The sequence below is a fragment of the Varanus komodoensis genome, unplaced genomic scaffold, assembly GCF_004798865.1.
Source record: "Varanus komodoensis strain SLA01 unplaced genomic scaffold, ASM479886v1 scaffold10, whole genome shotgun sequence".
NCBI classification, from domain to species: Eukaryota; Metazoa; Chordata; class Lepidosauria; order Squamata; family Varanidae; genus Varanus; species Varanus komodoensis.
In genome coordinates, this window is record NW_025335269.1 from 20,304,114 (window position 1) to 20,324,927 (window position 20,814).

General features: G+C 41.5%; 1 protein-coding gene across 3 annotated transcripts in view; it reads right to left on the reverse strand.

Annotated features, from left to right (window-relative positions):
* Nucleotides 1–20,799, reverse strand: part of ACAD11 (acyl-CoA dehydrogenase family member 11) — a 42,180-nt gene extending 21,381 nt beyond the window's left edge. Inside the window, exons 1-12 of one of the 3 annotated variants that reach the window (XM_044455958.1) lie at nt 19,932–20,136; nt 16,543–16,642; nt 15,421–15,546; nt 13,868–14,029; nt 9,641–9,805; nt 6,486–6,630; nt 5,409–5,530; nt 4,847–4,953; nt 3,312–3,438; nt 1,730–1,807; nt 697–835; nt 344–451 (exon numbers count right to left, since the gene is read on the reverse strand). In XM_044455958.1, the coding sequence (XP_044311893.1) occupies nt 344–451; nt 697–835; nt 1,730–1,807; nt 3,312–3,438; nt 4,847–4,953; nt 5,409–5,530; nt 6,486–6,630; nt 9,641–9,805; nt 13,868–14,029; nt 15,421–15,546; nt 16,543–16,642; nt 19,932–20,068 (1,516 nt within the window). In that variant the 5' untranslated portion in view covers nt 20,069–20,136. Of the gene's footprint in view, nt 1–343; nt 452–696; nt 836–1,729; nt 1,808–3,311; nt 3,478–4,846; nt 4,954–5,408; nt 5,531–6,485; nt 6,631–9,640; nt 9,806–13,867; nt 14,030–15,420; nt 15,547–16,542; nt 16,643–19,931; nt 20,137–20,690 lie in introns of those variants that run through there. The other 2 variants (XM_044455949.1, XM_044455966.1) reach the window with 2 other exon arrangements.
* Nucleotides 20,800–20,814: the final 15 nt, after the last annotated feature.

The window sequence follows — 20,814 nt, forward strand, 5'->3', positions numbered from 1 at the left end:
ATAAGTATGGAATTTCTTAGGGATTCTTCTCTCTTAAATAGATTGAAGGCAATTCACATTATTAAATGATAATAAAGAAAAAAATCCATTTAAAATACTCAAATCTAATGAAACATCAGTACAGACCATAGGAAAGCAACTCCATTCATAAATAGTTCACTCTATGCCTTCAAACATTTGGAAGTAGAGGAAATTCTCGACCTGGTACCAAAAAGATGACAACATTGGCGCCAGGTAGGCTAGCCCAGGTTATCAGAACTCAATTTGTATTTTTAAAAAATGCGATTTGTTTCTCTCCTTGCTATATGTGAATAGCTGTAGTTCTAAACAAAGAAACAATTACCTGTCATGCAGAAGCAAGAACTGATTTTCCCTTCTAGGAGAGGTTCCAGCCATTGTTTCTTTTGTTCTTCTGTTCCATACAAGTGCAGAACTTCCATGTTTCCTGTGTCTGGGGGGCAGAAGAAAGGTCACTATTGCCATTCCTATTCCACCCAGTAGAAATGGATTGAAACTAGACTGTGTCATTCTTACTGCAGACCGACTGAAATCAATGGAACCCAAGTTACTTGTAAGAATGACTTACTTGTCCCATGGATTTCATTAGGCCTCTTCTAAGCACAACTATGCCTGGATCCAACCCAACATAATTGTTTTAAAATTTTGGCAGGGCAAGACAATAGAAATTTCACCAACCTGGTGCATGGCAGTTGAACACTTCTGGAGCGAAGTAGCACTTTCCCATCTCTTCTGCTATTAATGCATAGTCCAGCTGGTTGAGCCCGCTAACAGCTGGCAGGAAAAGGTTCCAGAGACCCTCTGCTCTGGCCCTTTCCTGAGGAAAGGAGGGAGAGGTGTGACTGCAGTTCTCAGTGGTTATTCAAACACAGCCATTGTCCAACCTGGTGAGCTCCAGATATCCTGGACTTCAACTCCCATGACTCCCAAATAAACAGCCCATTGGCTGTACGGAATCTTTTGTGATCCCAAAACTCTGGAGGCCAACAGATGGGGAAGGGTGCTTTAACATTTCAACCAGAATTCCAAACATATTTAAGCTGTACTGAAATCAGTTCAATTTCACATAACACTTCCCAGGAAGAGCAGCCAAAGGACATCAAGCTTATTTACTATCAGATAATGACCCAAAAGTCACTATAAAAGTGGCAGACTTTTGTGCAGCTGCAATGAATCTGTGTAAATTGAGACCGATGGGTATTAATAAATTGTAATAATTTAATCTAGTTCTGTGCTGAGATTCTTTTAATTCACTGATTGATTTTACTGCATGTTTAGTACTTATTTTTAATTACTGGTTTTGTGCTTTTATAGATTTTCTTGTATTAACATTTTACCACTAATATACTGCATGCTGCTGGCCTGTGACCAAAATAAAATAAACAACCATCTCTTTGTCCTGAGACTTTTTTCCTACTTCCTCCTTATATCCTAAACAGTAACTTCCGCCATTATCCCTACATGGAACCCGGTGTCTCATTATCTCATCCATATACACGGCTACCCAGGAATGAACAAATCGGTCACAGTCACTTTCTATAACATTTGCATTTTTTTCAATGACATTTATTCTGTTTCATTTCTGTAACAATTTGCAATATATAAATACATTTGCGCAACTTTAAGGAAGAGCCACAAACTATTCCACAAGTGATATTTGCAGGACCACCATCACATGAGTCTTTCCTGTTATTATGCTATGAATGAGTACCTTCAGTCTTTCAATCACGGCAGGTTTTTTCCATACATCTGGTGAATTTTTATTTCTGGTATAATACTCCAACATTGCCTAATAAAAGAAAAATACCAATAGAGAACACACACATGATAATATATCTGTACAAATGTATTTATCTACATAAAACCTCACTAGTTTACTATAATGCTCTTATTTCATTTATTTGTCTCATGTATTGAGACACTATGAGTAACTAGAAGGGCCATAAATATTGTGAACATATTCATTATTTTTATTGCATTTATATCACAGCTTTATTCTCTTGAAAGGAAACAGGAGCAGCTCACATGGTTCTCTCCTCTCCATTTTAACCTCACAACAACCCTGTGAGGTAGGTTAGTGTGATCAACACTGAGTGTGAATGTCATTCAGAGCTTCTTAGCACACTGGGGACTCACACCCAAATCTTCTGAGTCCAATGCTATCACTTGCTCTCAACTGAGGCACCTGATGTCCTACAGACTGGCTGACTTGCAAAAAGAGCACCATTATTTTGCTTCACAGCAAAAAGCTGATGAAAGCAGTTAGGAACTGATTGAATTACATATTGTACTAGTGGATGTTGTTCAAAGACATTACATATTCTACATAAATGTTAAATAGGGCCTAGTTTCACCCGAAGTGGCTTCACCCCTGCTGGCGGGAGAATGGTCTGGGGGAGAGGTGACATTATGCAAAGAAGGGCAGAAACCACTGCCCTGGGTGCATCCAACAGGAGGCTGTAGGAGCGAGTCACCATTTTAATTTCTCATTGAGGACTAATGCAACCCTGTGGGCATTGCACTGTGGGAAATCTATGGAATGCGCTCCCCAGAGAGGTCCGCCTGGCGCCATCGTTATTTGTTTTTTGGCGCCAGGTGAAGACCTTTTTATTTAAACGTCATTTTAATTGTTAACAATATTTGCTTATGTATCTGGCCAGGGCGACTTCTTTTATATTTTTTATTTATTTTATATTGTTAATTTTAATTTTATATTGTTATTTTTGTATGTTATTGTATTTTATTGTGTTGTAAGCCGCCCCGAGGCTTTGGCAAAGGGCAGCATAGAAGTGTTTCAATAAATGAATAAATAAATTAAAATAAATTAATTAAAATGGCCAGCAGCTGCCCAGTGAAGATCACTGTATTGCTGATTATTCCTCACTGGAGGGGGAGGCTTGTGTGAGGCAGCCCACCAAAGAGTGCTTTGCTAAGCGCCCAGGCCAGGGATGAGGCATTCACTTCTCTGTTTACACAACTAATTCCGATGTGCTTTTCCTGCAATCACCCCTCCTGCTGACACCACTTGCCAGGAATGGTGCAAGCAATGTCGGACAAGTTAGGCCAAGGGCAACTAAGGGTTAATATCAGTGTCTTCTAATCACAAACACAATTCAGTACCATGTTGGATTGACTGTTCTAAAAATTTGTGGCCTGCTTTGACCTTCTCTCTGAGCCTTTCTTAGCTTTCATCTTAATAAAACCAAACAAAAACAAGCCACATTCCTGTTCATGAAGTCATATCAGGATCTTTACTCATGTCTGCTTGCAGCAATGTTATTCGTATGTCTCACCTTTTCAGCTGGAAAAACATGCTTTTTCATAAAATTCTTCACCTTCTGGAGGACTTCCCTACCATAGTTAGATTGCCGGAACAATTCGCCTTTATTGCAAGGAGCAATGCCAGTGATAAAAGATGTTCTATGAGGAAAATCCAGAAGAGACTTTGCAGGCAGGTAACTTTAAAGAAAGAGCAAACCCATACACATATGTGTAATCCCCTTGAATGTGTTGATTCAGCCCTTATAGGGAGGGAGCCTCCATCACAGGAGAGCTAAAGGAGGTGAAAGACAACTAGTTTTGCTGGGAAGCTGAGTAATATTTCTCATTGTTTATTCTCTCTGCATAAGGCAGGGGTGGGCAAACTGTATGCCAAAATGTCCTGAGGACCACAGCTCCCATGATCCCGTACTGCTGCTAGGCTGCCATGGTCTGATGGGAAGTGCAGGCCACTTCATCTGGAGGACCACAAGTCCTCTCTCTCTGTTACATGTGTTACGCCCTCCAAGCTGTAATATATTTGCTATTATTGTTGTCCTATTGCTTTAGGACCAATATTGTCTGCAGAAGGGTAATTTTGAAGCATCCATCAGGTTGGTGAATCAGTATAATTGAGACGTTTTGCAAGACGTAATGAGACATTCCCCTTTGGGTAAAGAGTGTTTTCAGGCCGAGGGCACTTAGCACAACCAACAGGATGGCCATCTTTTTCTCTGTAACAAATTTCTTTGGGGAAAAAACAAAAGACAGGAGAAGCAGTGGGCAGGCAAGGGAGGATTATGAGCAGAAGCTGTGATGTTCTTTGAATGAATACAAGTGGGCAATTTTTGTCACTTGGTGGGCTGTGCCATTTTATATAACTGTAGTTCTAAGTGGAGTTTGTGAACCTTTGGGGCATGTGGGCACATCTGGAAATTTGAGAAATGGTCCATGGCTTAACTATGAAAAGGCCACCACAAAGAACAAGCAACCTGCTGAGATGCATTCAAGGGAACTTAATGCAGCCTTGAACTTAGCTAATTGAATAGCTAATATTTAAAAATACAAGAATATGTTTAAAATAAACATTGGGATGGGTGGGATGGCTCATTTGGCAGCAAATTAGGTTTCTGGGGGCACACTGGTGCTCTTCAGTAGCATGTTACTGATCCCTGTTCTAACTAAAAGAAATTCTGTTCGGTTCAAATGCTGGCCAGTTTTACTCCAACTAAGTCAGTAGGTTGCAGTTCTACGCATGCACAAACACACACAGATACTTCAAGCTCTGTTGGGGTGCTTTAAGAGGGCTGCTAGCATTACCAGTCAGAAGACATTGTGTAGCTACTCCATCTTTTTCTGCTCAGCAGATTTTCCATGGCAAGCAAACAAGAGGACAGAAGAAATGATAGGAACACACAGGTGGATTACAGGATATTGTCTGCCCCCCACCCCCATCAACATTATGGGAAAGAGGAAGTGCAAACTACACACTAAGAGCTTTGCCCAGAAGCACCTTCACTTAGAACAAACAAGTGATGTCTTTTACATTTTCCGAATAAACGGTTCTTACTGTTTTGCTAAGTGCAATCCAGTTTCTGCCAATGGTTTCACTAAATTGCCAAATTCAACACTGTTTTCCGCAGCGGAATTTCCCAGGAGGTATCTGGCATATACACCCTGAAGAACGAAAGAAAAATAGGTATCTGTAATTTAACTGGCAATTCAAAACAGTTGCCAGTTTCCACATGTTCAGTTGATTTGTTTGTGAAGATGTTACTAAAAGATGTTATTAAAAATGCAAAAGAAGGCTATAAACCCTTTTACTGGTTCTCTCCACCAAGATCTGAAGCAGTGACTGAGATTCATCTGTTGGATAATCTAGAAAAGATATTATATGTTGTGATTCCCTAAGGGCACAACAGTTAATGCATCCCAAACAAACAATTATTCCACTGAAATAACTGATAAAATATAAAATCCAGTGAACTGTCCTTAGCTAAAGGAATATACAATTATCTCAACTGCACATACAAAAGAAATTTCCATGACTTTACTGAAGATTAAGATGTACAGTACCTCTTCCTGAAAAAAACATTAAAAATGTCAATATATTTAAAGCTTAGAGATATTACCTGGCTTATTGAAGCTATTTTAAAAAATGAAAGAGCAAGAAAGAAATTCAGATTGGGCAAAGCAGAGCTTGTAGCCCTGCAGCGAGAATAAATGTTGACCATTTCTTCAAGTGAAGGAATTCCTAGGAAAAGCATACAGAATGATATGAACACATTGAATATACCACTTATGCAAGATTTTGCTTGTAAAAAATTAAGCCTGTGTTTTATTTTACATTTTGTATTGTTAAACCATCCCGAGACTTCAGTAATGGGATGGTCTAGAAAAGTTTTAAACAAACAAACAAACCCAGATAGCATGAATAACAGATATATCAGTACCTCTGGCAAGGGGCGGCATAGAAATGTTCTAATAAATAAATAAAGAAATACCTCCTTTCTCATGTTGCTGCATAGGTCTCAGACAACATGTTGCACACAATGCAGCATTTGTGCATGCACAAATTCCCCACCCCACATCCGAGGCCTTTCCTGGGGTGTCCGGTGGCCTTCTGGAGGAGGTTTTTGAAAGTTGCAAGGTTGTAGGACTGAACAGTTGACAGAAATTTCCCCTTGTGCCAGTGCTCTTATGCAAGCATATGGAGTACAATCCAATACAATTGGGATTTTTTAATTGTAAGTTAAACTGTGACACAATACATGGAAATAGAATAGGTTTTAACTGTGTAAACAGCATGATCCTTGTTATGAATATGTTTACTTTTAGAAGTAAGCTCCAGAGTGTTCAATGGCCAGTAAATGTATTTAAGAGAGCAGCTTAAAACACATTACTGTTCTGTTCCAGTTCTGCTTTATATGTTCTCTTTAACATTGGTATGTGCGAAATGCTTATCTCCTGGAAAACATTTCTAATGAAACACTTTCCTGGAACAAAATATACCAAATTATTCTCTGCAATCCACAAAGCACTGCTGCTACACCAGAGATTTCTTTGGAGCCTGGTAAAAGAACTAACTTTAAAAAATTCCAATTGCATAGGGTTTGGTTGTTCCAGTAAGAACTGTTAGTCACTTTTTTTGCATAAGTTTTGTTTCTTCATAAAAAGAAAGTAACCTGAACAGAAAGATGGATGCTTACCTGCATAATCTCTTAAATTCTCAAAATCCCCAAATGTTAAACACATGGCTTTGGGCCAGAAGTAGAAAGTAAGCATATAAGATAAGTCTGCCAGAGGATGACCTATAGTCGAAAGTTCCCAGTCCAGCACTGCCAAAACACAGGCCTTGAAACAGAGAAGTACAAAAACAAAACCTTGGACAGGTGGCAATAGTGAAGGGAAAAAAGCTTAGATTAACTATCTCCAACTAGTGATCCCAGCATATAATTTGTAAACAGTCACAGGAAACAGCAAGCCAGGACTCTGGAAAATCCTAGCTTACTTGGAATAAGCTGTTTGCTAATGTATCGGGGCCATTTGGTTAAGAACATAAGAAAAGTCCTGCTGGATCAGACCAAAGGTCCATCTAATCCAGCAAGCTGCACACACAGTGGCAAACCAGCTGTCCACAGGATCCCTCAGGCAGGATGGGTGCAAGATTTCCTCCCCCACGACTCCTCAGCAACTGGTGTATGCAGCTTGCTTTGGGTTCCTCCAGCTAGCTCAACTGGCTATAGAATGGGTGTGGAAAATTTTCCAGTGCAAGCACAAGGCAAATCCTGTTTAGGAGAAGCTCTTAGGGACACATTCCAGGAATGGGTGAGACTGAAGGCAAAAGGGATGTAGCTGAACAAACCAGCAGAGATTAGCCTAAAGTTTTTTCTGCTACTGACTGAGCCCTGAGACATGCATTTCAGTCTTCAAATACAGAAATCATCAAATGATCACTGGTCAAGGGAAAGGGCTAAAGCTAGAAGAATGTGGTATGGCCATCTGGGGTCCCCTGAAGGGTCAGGCTGGCCTCCAAGAAGGCCAGATGTGGCCACCATGCCTGAGGTTCTGCATCCCTGAGCTAAACAAAGCAGGATTTCCACACCAAGATCAAAACCTCATTTGTGATTCTGGCTTGTAAAGGGAACAACATGCCAGGATCCTGGGCTCAGAAGAAAGGTAAGCAGACAATTTCTGGGATGTTTCGCCAGTGATCCCACTGTGAGGGGCCAATGAATGTTAGTTCCTGCTGTTTTGTTCAAATTGGTAAGTTATCTTTGTATACCATATATACCATAACAGATGGTTAGTTCAGTGGTAATACTAAACTACAGGTTGTGCAACCCAAATTTTGTTGTTGTTGTCGTTTAGCAAAGTCATGTTTGACCCATCGCTACCCCATGGATAACATTCCTCCATGCTCTCCTGTCCTCCACTATCCTCTGGAGTCCACCTAAGCTCACACCAGCTGCTTCAGTGACTCCATCTAGCCACCTCATCCTCTGCCGTCCCCTTCTTCTTTTGCCATCTATTGTTCCCAGCATTAGACTCTTCTCCAGGGAGTCCTTCCTTCTCATTAGGTGGCCAAAGTATTTGAGTTTCATCTTTAGTATCTGGCCTTCTAGAGAGCAGTCAGGGTTGATCACTTCTAAGACTCACTGGTTTGATCGCCTTGCAGTCCAAGGGACTCGCAGGAGTCTCCTCCAGCACCACAATTCAAAGGCCTCAATTCTTTGGCACTCAGCCTTCCTTATGGTCCAACTTTCACAGCCATACATTGCAACTGGGAAAACCATAGTCTTGACCATATGAACTTTTGTTGGCAGTGTGATGTCTCTGCTTTTTCGTATGCTGCCTAGATTTGCCATAGCTTTTATCTTTTTGGATATCCTCCTTTCAGTTCCCCCACTTTAATGGTAAACCATAGCTTGCCAACAAACTAGGAATATAAACCTAGTTCAAACTCCTGTTAGCAATCCTGGTTTGCAGGTAGGCTATGGTTTACATATGTCATAGTTTGCCCAGTTCAAATGTAATGACCAAAAGTAGTTTGCTGCTAAATTGGAAATGAGGAAAATCTAGGCATGAAAATATAAGGTTCATTTTCATGGCATGAAACATTGGTTTGGTTTGTTTAAATCAACCTAGTATATTGTTGAATTACTTTGGAATGTGTTACATTGCACTGAAGAATGACATAATTATTTTGTAATGATAGCATAAAGAAAACCTGTTACCACTGCTAGTGCAACCTCTGGGCATTTGCCATGTATCAAACCCACTGAAATGAATAAAATACATACAAGACACAAATTTACTCTTCAGTAGAAGATTATTAGTGTCCTATTTCATATGCTGGTACTCCATTATCGAAGGGCTAATAATTTTCAGGAAAAATATACTTCTGTTTTGTAATCCACAGTTAAAATTTTGAAGCAGAGCCTAGATTTGCTATCATTATCCTTCTGCAGTGTATAAACAGTCTTTGACCTTATTCTGCAGGTATGCACAATCTGTTAATTATTCAAGAAAGGTTTACCTTTCACTCACAGGTGTATGCTGAGAGGATTGAAAGAACCTCTCACACAGTGATTATATTACTATGCGTATTACATTATAAGCAGGAACTAATATCTAACCAGGGTTTTTCATCCAGTTCAAGTGACAAGGGAGATACTCCTAGAAGCCCCAAAGAATATGTTTAGAAAATGTGTTTAGCTTCTTCCTTATTTTGTAAACATTCTATCTCACATCAATCTATTTTCTCCAGCATTGCAACACATAATTCAGGACAGGACAGGAAGATAGTCATTTATTAACTTGTTCGAAGACCCCATTCAATTTTGCAGTGTCCGTAATTGTGTATTGACATGCCTTGCCAGAGCTGTCCCCTGCAAGTCCATTAAGACAGGAGAAAGCCTTGTGGCTGTGTGTTTTGTGTGTGTGTGGAGGGGGGGGGTGTATGTTTGTGGGAGGGAGAGGGCACTGGATTTTGACCTAGATTGGGGGTGGGGGTCAGGCCGGATGAGGCACACAAAATAGAAACTGCCTTAATCTCAACGCTTCCTCCACACAGCACTGAAGATTGCCAGAGAAGGACCTGGTGTGCTGATGAGACTGTTGAATGGGGGCTCAGCAGACCTAGGTTTTAGTCACCAATTGGCCGTGAAGATCACTGGGTGACTTTGGGCCATTTGCTGATTCTCAGCCTAGCCTACCTCACAGGGTTGTTGTGAGGGCAAAATGGAGTGGAAGACTATGTAAGCTGCCTTGGGTTCCTTGCAAGAGAAAAAGGGTGGGATATAAATGGAATGTAAGAATAACAATAACAGGTGACACGCATACTTGATGCCATGTGCCATACCTTTCTTGGATGAAAGATGACATTATCTATTCTAAAGTCTCCATGAATCAATTTTTCTTCATTATCATCAGCTGGTAAGTTGTTCATTAACCACTCAGTTAATTCATTCATGGCTGGAATAAGAGTATGTGCAGCAGCTTGATACTGTCTGCTCCAAGTGGATACCTGAAAACAAACCCAAGGTAAAGTCAAGTATGACATGTTAAGGAGGTGCTTAAGATGCATTTTTACTGGAGTTTTTTTAAATCCACTTTGTCTTTTGATGTTTTAATCTGTGTACTGCTCTTGCAACATTTTACGATTCAACCACTATCCTATTATTTTTTAATAATTTCCACTTGACTTAATTTGTTCCAATGCTTAGCAGGGATAGTTTTATATCATGAACATGTTTCTAATTGTTACATTTACAGCTTCTGCACTTAACTGCCTGACATTTCTAAGCAGAAAGGCAGGATACACAGAAAAGCGGAGAAAGGATACACCTGGGGGATAAAACGAGTAAACAATGAATCCAGAAGAAGAAGCCTTGGTAACATGGAGGGTTAAAAGCTTCACAGTCAGGTTAGAAAAAGATGCCTGTCTCCCACAAGGAATCAGTTTGCTTGGCCAGTGGAATCTACAAGTTTCTTTTCCTTGAACATTGAACCCTCATGCCAAGAGAAAGTTTCACCATGAAGAAAAGGGAACGTTATTTTTTAAAGAATAACAAGTTCAGTCTCAACTGAGTGCATGGAAATGGTTGCAAATTTCTCTGAATCCTGGGCTACAGCCTGGTTTTAAAATGGATTTCTGTGGGAGTAAGTCCTGATTAATGAGCACTCACATGGCTGCTTTCCTCCCATACCTGTAAGTGCATTTGCACATGACCAGACCTGAAATAAAAGGAGCAGAGCAGGTGCTTACCTCTTGCCTGCACTGACTGTCAGAAGTGTGCCATGCTGGTCCCACAAGTACCCTGTCTACAGCACATGTGTAGATCTAACACAGGTGCGGGCAACTTGTGGCCCTTCAGATATTTTTGCCTACAACTCCCATCAGCCCTTGATATTGCAGGCCAAAGCATGTAGAGAATCACAAGTTGCCCACTCTGATCGAACAACTCAGATGGGTCCAAGATTCACATGGAACCATCTTTGTAACTGCTATGTAGGCAGATGTGTTTAGGAGGGTCACAGATGAAAATGTGTCCTTGGCATTTTGAACAACTGCGATCAGAGACGGATCTCAATTCTTCCACAGTGATGAATCAGTTTGTATGCTCTGTGTCTCTATTTGGAATGCTCAGTTGTTGTGACTAACTGATAACAGTTAGTGAAGAAAAGGATTATTATCAAAGGACTAGAGATCATCCCAGCATTTCCAATGTAATTAAATAAGTATCCAGCTAGTAAGAACACAAAGTGAAGGAGAATGTGTCAGTTATATATGGTAAAAACTTATTTGCCCATCATGCTAAATTGTGGGATGGGCAACTGGCTTCACGCTTGCTGGATCTATTCTGTTGCTTACTGGAGCCATAAGGTCTACACAGATCTTGTGCCAAGATCTTTCAATGCAGAAAGAATTCTGAGCCCAGGATGTTGTTTAGAGGACCAAAACAACATGGGATTCATGGTCCTTCTACAAACAAAAAATCTTCCTCTGGTTAGCCCAAGGCTCTTCATTTCAACACATGATTTAGAGCAGAGGGGAGAGGAATCAGAGGGGGACAAGGGGGCATTCTGGGGTCAGAGGGAGAGGAGGGTCAGGCTGCCGGGATACAAGAAATTCTGGTAGTACTCCAGCCTCCCTCCCTCTCTCTCCAAAGTACCTCATTCTGAAATGCAGCATGGGATGTGCTGGGAGGTAGAGACTATTCCTCAGCACTGGCTGCTCATAAACCTCTCCACTGTGCCTTCAGCCAATCAGTTTTCTCTGCCATCCAAACCAGGAACTGGAGTTAACATGAATTGAAGCGTGCAGCTTTGGAAATCATGGTTTGAAACTGGTTTATTTTAAACTAACTGTACTTCATCTCAACTACATTTTGTCACTCCGTGCTGTCACACAACGATACAGTTAGGGCTGGACTTGGGGGCCAAAGTCCATCGATTGTCACCCAGTGGAGGCCCAAGTGACCAGCAGGGAACAACAAGAGATGGGACAAGGGGCAAACAGGTCCAGCATGAGGACCATGGACAGCATGCTGCCCTGAGTGCCATGTTTGGTAGAAAGATGAGGTACCAATCCAGTAAGTCTTTTCTTTGTCATAAATAGTCAGTGGGTGCGTGGCCAGCCTCCACTTTATTCCTGAATTCATGTTTGTGCTATATATAAAACAGGCTTCAAATATAAAACTTCACATGTCAAGGGTGCTTCTTCCCTAACAAGGCTTGAAAAATTCTTTTCTCTTTCCTTGCTTGCCCTCCAGATTGCTGACCTGTGTCTCCCACAATCTCTCACCACTGGCTATACTGACAAGGGCTGATGGGAGTTATAGGTGAAAACATCTGGAGGGCTACATGTTACTATTGGTAATCTATCAGGAATGTCCTAGCAATTCTAGAGCACAGAACTGCAGGAGCAGGAAGAAAATAAATTGTAATGGTGTGTTTTACAATTGAATCAATATGCATGCCCATCTGGGGGATCCAGTACACTCATTAAGGCTAGGGCCTAAAATTACCTAGCTGTATCCATAACAATAAGAAAAGTTTTTGAACTCATCTTCCAATCCATAAAGGATGAGAAGAGTGCACACACCAAGGTGTTTCATGTACTTGATTCCTGCATATCATACTAAGACATGGTTTAAAGTAACAGCAGAACGCAGTCATTATTTTAACTGTGGCACCTCTCACACCCATATGCACACAGACACATGGACCTGGCTCCCACAAACATGATAAGCCAGAGTACAGGTTGAGTATGGGGTTTTGAACAATCATAGGTTGCATTGTATGAACCCAGCTGCACTAACAAATCATGGTTTGTTAACTACAAACAGCCCACAATTTATAACCCACCAAAAAAACCATAGGTTCTCTTTATGGGTTATGTAAGTCCAGTCACAGAGTAGGTTCAGACAACATAACAAACCAGGGTGTTTTTTACAATTTTAACCAGTGTTGGTCTGTCATGTTGTCTGAACTCAGTTTTTGTATTTCACCATGGTAAACTTGGTCTTCAGATGCCATGATAAGAAACAATGGTTTGTTCTATGATTTCCCTGAGCCACCAAAACATCTTGCTTTATCTAAACCCAGCATCATGGTTTCCACAGTTCTGGTATGCAACTACCACACAGTCTCTTAGAAAGAGTGGCAACTTGTAGGATCTACTCCAGCTGTCCAGCCTCTACGTGTGGACCAATGAGGTAGCAGCAGGCAATAGAAGCAGGGAGCAAGGCACCTTGGGATTGAATTTCAGGCACAATGGCTGATTAGATGCAGACCAACAGTGGGAGGACTGAGCAGGGAGGATAGAAACCATGATAACATAGAAAATTCTTGATAATCTTTTGGGTAGATCATGGTATAAAACCATGTAGGGTTGCTTGTCATATAAACCAAGCCACAGAAAAAGCCTAGAAAAATCTGAAAGGAAAAGGATGTGCCTGAGGGGAAATTGCAACTGCTGAACAAGGAAATAGAGATTTCTCTGGAAATCCACCCCACCTTAGTTTATAGAAATCCACCCCATGGGAACTCCCTTTGGTCTGCTTTTGCTCTTCCTCCTATTATTTTCTTTCCAAGTTCCACTAAGAGCACATCTGTCCTGGACAATCAGTAGTTTGGACAGTGACTAATCATTCTTTTTAGTAAAATAAAACAGACTAACTTTAATTCATAAGTCCACTGACACAGTAGGTAAAGCAAACATTACAACAACTTAACCACCAAAACCAATTTGTGCAAAATGAAATTAAGAGAGCAAGGAAACCTAGAAAACAGCAAAACCAGTCATCAGGCAAAATATTGACTAGGACTGAAATGTCTTTACTATCTGTCAGAAGCTTAGCAATCAAGAAGCTTCAACACTTTCCAGTAAGTCTTGTTGTCTAAAGAAATCACTTGCCTAAGAACATTGGGGTTTGTGGGAAAAAAGACATTCTTTTCTCAAGTTACAAGGAAGTTGTAAGTCATAAGAAAGAGTAGACTTTTTATTTATTTATTTAAAACATTTGTATGCCACCCAATTGTGCCACAGCACCTCTGGGCAGCTCACAACACAAAAGTTGCTTACCTGCCTCTTACAGTAACCTGGTCCTTTCCCATAGTTTTGGAGCCCCAGTGAACTCATGCTGAACGAATGCAGCTGGGCCAGGGTTTCTGCTAGGGCTACGTACAAAGCAGATCTTTCTGCTGGATCCACCCCAGGTAATGCAGGATTTCGGAAGATGCGGCCCTAAAGACATCATGAGTGAAGTATCAGGCAATAGAGAAGCAAATGGGGAAAATACAGCTATACTGCATGAGATGAAACAATGAATTCAGCAATCTATTTCTCTATATTGGAATACAGAACCTCAGAACTGGGGACTAAATTGGGTCCCCCAAAGTTCTACAGATGTTTGTGCCCCATTCCTTTGGATCTACCCTTTCTCTCTCAACCAAATCAAAATGCTGGTATTTTTAGTCCTGTCCCTTTGGCATTTGGCCCAATCCACCACAGCAATGCAGCTCCAGAGAGCTCTATTTTCCCCAATGGAATCAGGCCCTCAGGCTAGAAGAGGTTCTGCACCCCTGCTCTGTATTATTGGGATAAGACCCAGACCTGCACTTGCATGAACAGAAGAGCCTGCACTCTAGAAGGGGCTGAGGCAACTCACTGGAGGAAAGTTGGGTGAGATGATAGTTATGGATCCCTCTTTTTCCTTTGCAGATCCTAGAGAGCACCTGAACCCTCCAGAGCTGCTTTTACATGGGGCTGCAAAGGGGAGGCGGAATCAATAACAATTATCCACTTCAACCTCCTTTAGAAACATCCCAGGAGCGCAGATCCTCTCGCAGAAAGTTGGGATCTAACCAACCTTTGGTGTCCAGAAACATTTGAAACCTAGACATGCTATATTTCCCAAACTGAGCAATAAAGAATTATTACCATGTTGATAGGTACTCCAATCAGGAATAATCTGACAGTCACTATGCTTTGCAAGAAAAAAGAACAGAACAGAACAGAACAATTTCTAGAGAGAGTTTTAATGGTGTCCTGGAGAAATTCCATGTAGACTAACAATGAATGGAATCTTGAACAACATTTTAATAAGAGAAAAGTGGCTAAAACCCTAGACCTAATTACTTGGGAGTAAGTTCCATTTATTGGTACTTACTACTGAATAGTCATGCATACAATTTCACTATTAATGGAAACAGGCAAGGCAACTTATTTCAATAAAAATCTATTTAAACATATTTTTCATGTTCAGCTACAGAAACTCTCCCAAGCTGTTGCAACCAAGGCAGGGATCCACAGAGCTACTTTAAGCAAACCCAACAGTTTGCCATGCCAAGGGGCACTTCCATTTTTTCTCTTTTAACTGGAAATGTTCTTATTGGTTTCAAAAGCATCATGTTAGCTTCAAACCATAAAACATGGGCACCTGCTGCTTGGGAAAGCCCCTTAAAACATTATTTTATTTTATTTATTTCATTTTTATACTACCCCATAGCCAGAAGGTTCTCTGGGTGGTTTACAAACATGCAAAACTATTTTGGTCTTCCTAAAATGGATATCCTGCCTTTCAATGGCACATCAACCGCATATACAAAAATTGTCACTGCATCCCAAGTACTAACCTGCACATGTTTCATCACATAAAATTCTGTTCCAATTACAGAAACATCACTGCAGTACAACAGGGGCTCAGAAACTGGAAATCCAGCTTCAAATAAGGCTTTCTGAACCCGATATTCTCTGTCAATCTGAAAGGGATATGGTAGAATATACAGGGATGTGAACAAGAGATGATCAATGAGAAGGTAATCTCAACAGAAATGCAGGACTTATTTTATGTACTGCCTGCCTTCCTCCCCAAAAATGGTGCTAAAAACAACTAATAACAACACAAGGACTAAAAACCCTGGCTGGGTTCAGATGACATGACAAGACATCATGTTTTTTTACTATTGTTGGTTTGTCATGTTGTCCAAACCCAGTCATGATATGTCACCATGGTAATGTAAGTTTGGTCTTTAGAAACCATGATAGAAAATGGTTTAGTATCCACCATGGTTTGTCATGTTGTCTCAGCACAGGATCATGGTTTGCTCAGTCCTGGTATGTTATTACCACAGAAAAAGCAGCAACTGTAGGAGCCTCTATGGCCACCCAGCCTATATGTGCACAAGCAAGGAAGAGGCAGGTGACATAGACAAGGAGCAATGCACCCTGGGATTGAATTTCAGGCACAGTGGGAGGACTGAGTAGGGAGCATGGAAACCATGATACTGTAGAAACCATTTGATTGTCATGGTAAAAAAAAACCAGTAACCACGGTAACCACACATGGTTGCTTGTCATGTTGTATGAACACAGATACTTACTCGGTATCAAGTTTTATTGAGTTCAGCAGAGATTATTCCCAGGCAAGTGTAGCCAAGACTGCAGTTTTAAGGCTGCAATCCTATGCCCCATTTCCTGGTGGTAAGACCCACTGTACAAGTCAACAGCAACCCTGCAGGTGAATGACCTCCAGATAATCTACCTGGCTATAGTGTTCAAAATCCTTTAAATAAGTTCTAGGATTGGTTGGGGGATGCTGGGAGTTGTAGGACTTTTTCTGTCTAAATATGCATAGGAATCTGCCCTTAATCACAGTCTTTGGCTCTTTGATAATGCTGGTGGTGCTAAGTTTCCCAATGAAACCTAAGCAGAAACATATTTTATTAAAGGATTGGTTGCAACTAACTTTGACTGACCTTGTGTGCCTGAGGTAAAAGAGGGCCATGAGGTTTCTTTCGAAGTACATAGGTCTGAAGGCCTTTCTTCAGGTAAAAAGTTGGGTTAGATTGTCCTGAACTATGTAAGCAAAGATACATATTATTGATAATGGAGACTGGCCAGAGAAAGCTAAGTACATTTTTAAGTTTCTTTAGAAGTTTTTCCACCTGAACTTTATTTAGGTGGCAGAGACCCAGTAAAAACCACTTTCTGTACATGAGCAATTCCGGTTTCTAAACAATGTAGCAGCAGGTATGTTAGCCTCATGACTGGGTTGCATAGAGATTACTTGAACTTGGGCATAGACTAGGACAGAAAGCCCTGGCCATTGGGTGGTATAAAAATGAAACAAACAAGCAGGCAACACATAAATGTTCCAGGCCACAGGATATGTTGAAAGAACTGCGGATCCTGGGACATTCCCAAGGCTTGGAATGCTCTAATAGGCAGAAAGAATGAGCCGTGCAGAAAAACTCCAAAACATTTTGGGAGTTTTGGAAAACTGTCTTCAGGTATTGGAATTTCAGCCCTAAATTAGGGTTAGACTAAGCTCCAGCATAGGGTTAAGGATAGAAAAATGACAGTCCCCATAATGTTAAGGAGGCTTGGAAGGCCTGAGAATGGGCAGAAATTATGAGCTGCGCAGAAAAAAATGCAGAAACTCCACATTTTGGAAATTTACCCTCTGGAATAGGCTTTTCAGTCCTAAAATATATTTGGACTAAGGTCCACGTCTGGGTTAGGGGTAGCAAAACCACAGATCCCCATAACCTTGCCCAAGCTTGGAAGCAGCTTAGAATGGGCAGGAAGGGGGAGCTGCCAGGAAAAAAATGGAGAAACCCTGCAGTAAGGAAATCTACCTTCAGGTATAGTCATTCCAACCCTAAGGTTTGGCTAAGGTCTAGCTTAAAGTTAGGATTACCAAAACCATGGTCCCCAGAACCTTCGTCTGCCGTGGAATGGGTGCAGAATGGGCAAACTGCGCAGAAAAAATACAGAAACCCTACATTTTGGAAATCTATCTTCTGTTATAGGCTTTTCAGCTCTAAATTAAAGTTGGGCTAAGGTTCAGCTGAGGGTTAGAGATAGAAAAACCAGGATCCCCATAAACTTCCTGATGCTTGGAATGGGCTTAGAATAAGCAGAAAGGGTACAAAAACACACATTTTGCAAATCAGCCCTCAGCTATATACATTTCAGCCCTAAATCAGGATTGGACTAAACTCCAGTTTAGGATTAGGGTTAGAAAAACCATAGTCCCTAACCTTATAGAGGCTTAGAACAGGTGCAGAATGGGTAGAAAGGATCAGCTGTGCCAAAAAAAAAACAAAGAAACCCCACATTATGGAAATCCACCTTCAGGCATACACATCTCAGCCCTAATTAGGGTATAGGGTTAAGGTCCAGGTTAGGTTTAGTCTTGGGAGGACCATGGCCCATGGGATATTCCCAAGACTTGACATGTCCCTTGAACGGAAAGAAACAACGAGCTGTGCATAATAACATCAAGCCAGCTGGTATTTTGAGAATCATATTCCATGTACAGGCATTTCGGTGCTAATTCTGGGTTAAGCTTCTTGTGCAACCTACTATTAGATTTCAAAAAATTAAAATTCCTATGATCCTGTTGATGCTTGAAATGAGGGTTAACATCCAGCTTAGTGTAAGAAAAATCATTTTTTCTAAGTGTAACCCTAACCTCATTTTTTTCTGCACTGTTCATTTCCTCTGCCCATTCTCAGCACATTCGGAGCTTCCAGAATGCCACTAGGACCAGAGTTGTTCTAACCCTAAACCCAAACCGGACATTAATTTTAACCCTAATTGAAGACTGAAATGCCTGCACCTGATAGCAGAAAACCTGTGCTTTCCAAAATCTGTGTTTTCTGGATATTTTCTGCACAGCTCATTCTGTCTGCCCATTCTAACCACGTTTCAAGCATCAACCATAACATGAACCCTAATTTACAGCTGAAATGCCTATACCTGAAGGCAGGTTTCCAAAATGTGGCTCTTCTGGAATTTTGTAGCACAGCTCATTCCTTCTGTCCATTCTAAGAACATTATAAGCCTCGGGAAGGTCCCAGGGATCATAATCCAACCCTAATTTAGGGCTGAGGTGCCCATACCTGAAGGCAGATTTCCAAAATTTGACTTGATTTATTACATTGGTATGCCACCCCATAGTCCATATTGCTCTTTGGCCAGCTTACAAGAAGACAAGATCCAAAATCAGTACAAATACAATAATATGATAAAAAAATTGCAATAGGCAAAAATACAGAATTGGTAAAAATGTAATTGCATAATCAAAGCAAATACAAGTTCAAATACAATATTAATAATAGAGCAATACAAAATCAAAACAAATTTACTTAATACAATAATATGGGTTTCTCTATTTTTTTTTTCTGAGTAGCTCATTCTTTCCGCCTATTCTAAACATGTTTCAAGCATCAGTAGCTACATATGGACCTTAGATTTTCTATCCTCAACCCTAAGTTGGACCTTAACTCCCATTTACGGCTCAAATGCCATACCTAAAGAAAGTTTTCCAAAATGCTAGCTTTCTGTATTTTTGCTCCACAGCTCATTTTGTCTGTCCATTCTAATCTCGTTTCAAGCCTCAGAAGTTCCATAGGAACCTTGGTTTTTCAAACCCTAACCAAACCAAACTCAGGTAAGCACTGAACTCTTGGAAATTCTCCTCAGAGATTTGTTGTAACAGTATATAATATCCTCCTTCAACCTGATACCCACCAGATACCTTGGAATATAGCTCCCAGCATGGCTGGGGGATGTTAGGAGTTGTAGTCTGACAGACATCTAGAGGGTGCCAGGTTGGGAAAAGCTGGCATCTAAATTTAATGCTACATCTTGATGAACAAGGAGAGGGGAGATGAGAAACCAGAGAAAATGGTGCATTACTGAGATGCTCTGTACCACCAGTTGTGCCATTTCTTATTTTAATATTATTTTAAAAGTTTTTTAAATACTGTAAATCTTGATAAATAACCAACGATTAAGATATTCTTGGAACCAAGCAAGTCTCTCAAAGTTTGAAACGACGGATTTCAGAGGTTAAGAAAGGGTGCACAGCAGAGCCATGTGACAAAGTCCAAAAGGTTCAGCAGCTGCAGTCGTAGTTCTGGTCACTATCCAATTTGAGTGAGACTTTTGCGACATAATCTTTGCCTCGGGCAAACCCAGCTCCTGCTGCCGCAGCCTTCAGTCCTCTCCACCATTTCTCTGATTTCGGGAGTATTAAAAGCTGCGATCTACGCACCCGCTACCTAAGAGCAGAAAACCCCATTGAATTCAATGGGCACTGACTTCGGCCGAGCGGGGGTGTGCAGGGGGCTGGTACCTGTACTGCCTGACTGTTAGAGCTTGAGTGGGTTGCAGGGCAAACCCGGGCAGGTGGCGGTCCAGGTATTTATCCAAGGCGTCCTGGTTGAATCTGTGCCGCTCCCTCACTTCAATCGTGTCCGGCTCGCTCGCCATGGTCGGTTCCCCCTTTCCTGCCCACAAACAGTCCAGCAGGGCAAAGGCGACAGCAGCAGCACCCGCCCTCCTTTGGGGAATGGGAGAAAGAGGGAGGTTCTTTCCCACGCCGCGTCATCTCCGCACCCAGAACGGGCTCCCAACGCAAAGTGCGTACGCCCTTTGGAACCTCCGAGCCGTAACCGCGGGTACCTCGCGCGCACCTGCCGAAGCCAGAGGCGGAAAGGGCAACCTGAGTACTCGCGGCTCCAAAGGAAGCGCCGATAAGTTCAGCTGGGTTTTGTCCCAAGTAAAAGATGCGATCCTGTGCATCTTTAGACAGGAAAAAGTCCTATAATTCCCTGCATGTTCTATCCAGTTGGCTGGGGGATATTGACAGTTGTAAGGGGTTTTGATCGTCTAAACAAGCATAGGATGGAGCCCTGATCTGCTCTTTTCTATGGACAACGCTAGATACTCTGGCTTCGGATCTCCTGTTCTCTTTTCAATTCATTTTCAAGATTGCACATTTTTCATCACAGGTTGCCTTCCCCGCAACCTGGTGCTCTGTTGGACTTACAGTACAACAAATTTAGAAGCCGCCAGGTTGCCTTAAGGAGAAAGCCCACGGATGGGGACTTACTCTCCAGTAGAACTGTACCGGATCGGGGCTCCTTCTGTTTGGGTGTGTTGCGCCAACCTACGACTAGCTTCCTGAGACGTGCAGTACCTTGGCAGGTGCGGTGGAAGACGCTGCCTGCTGGCAA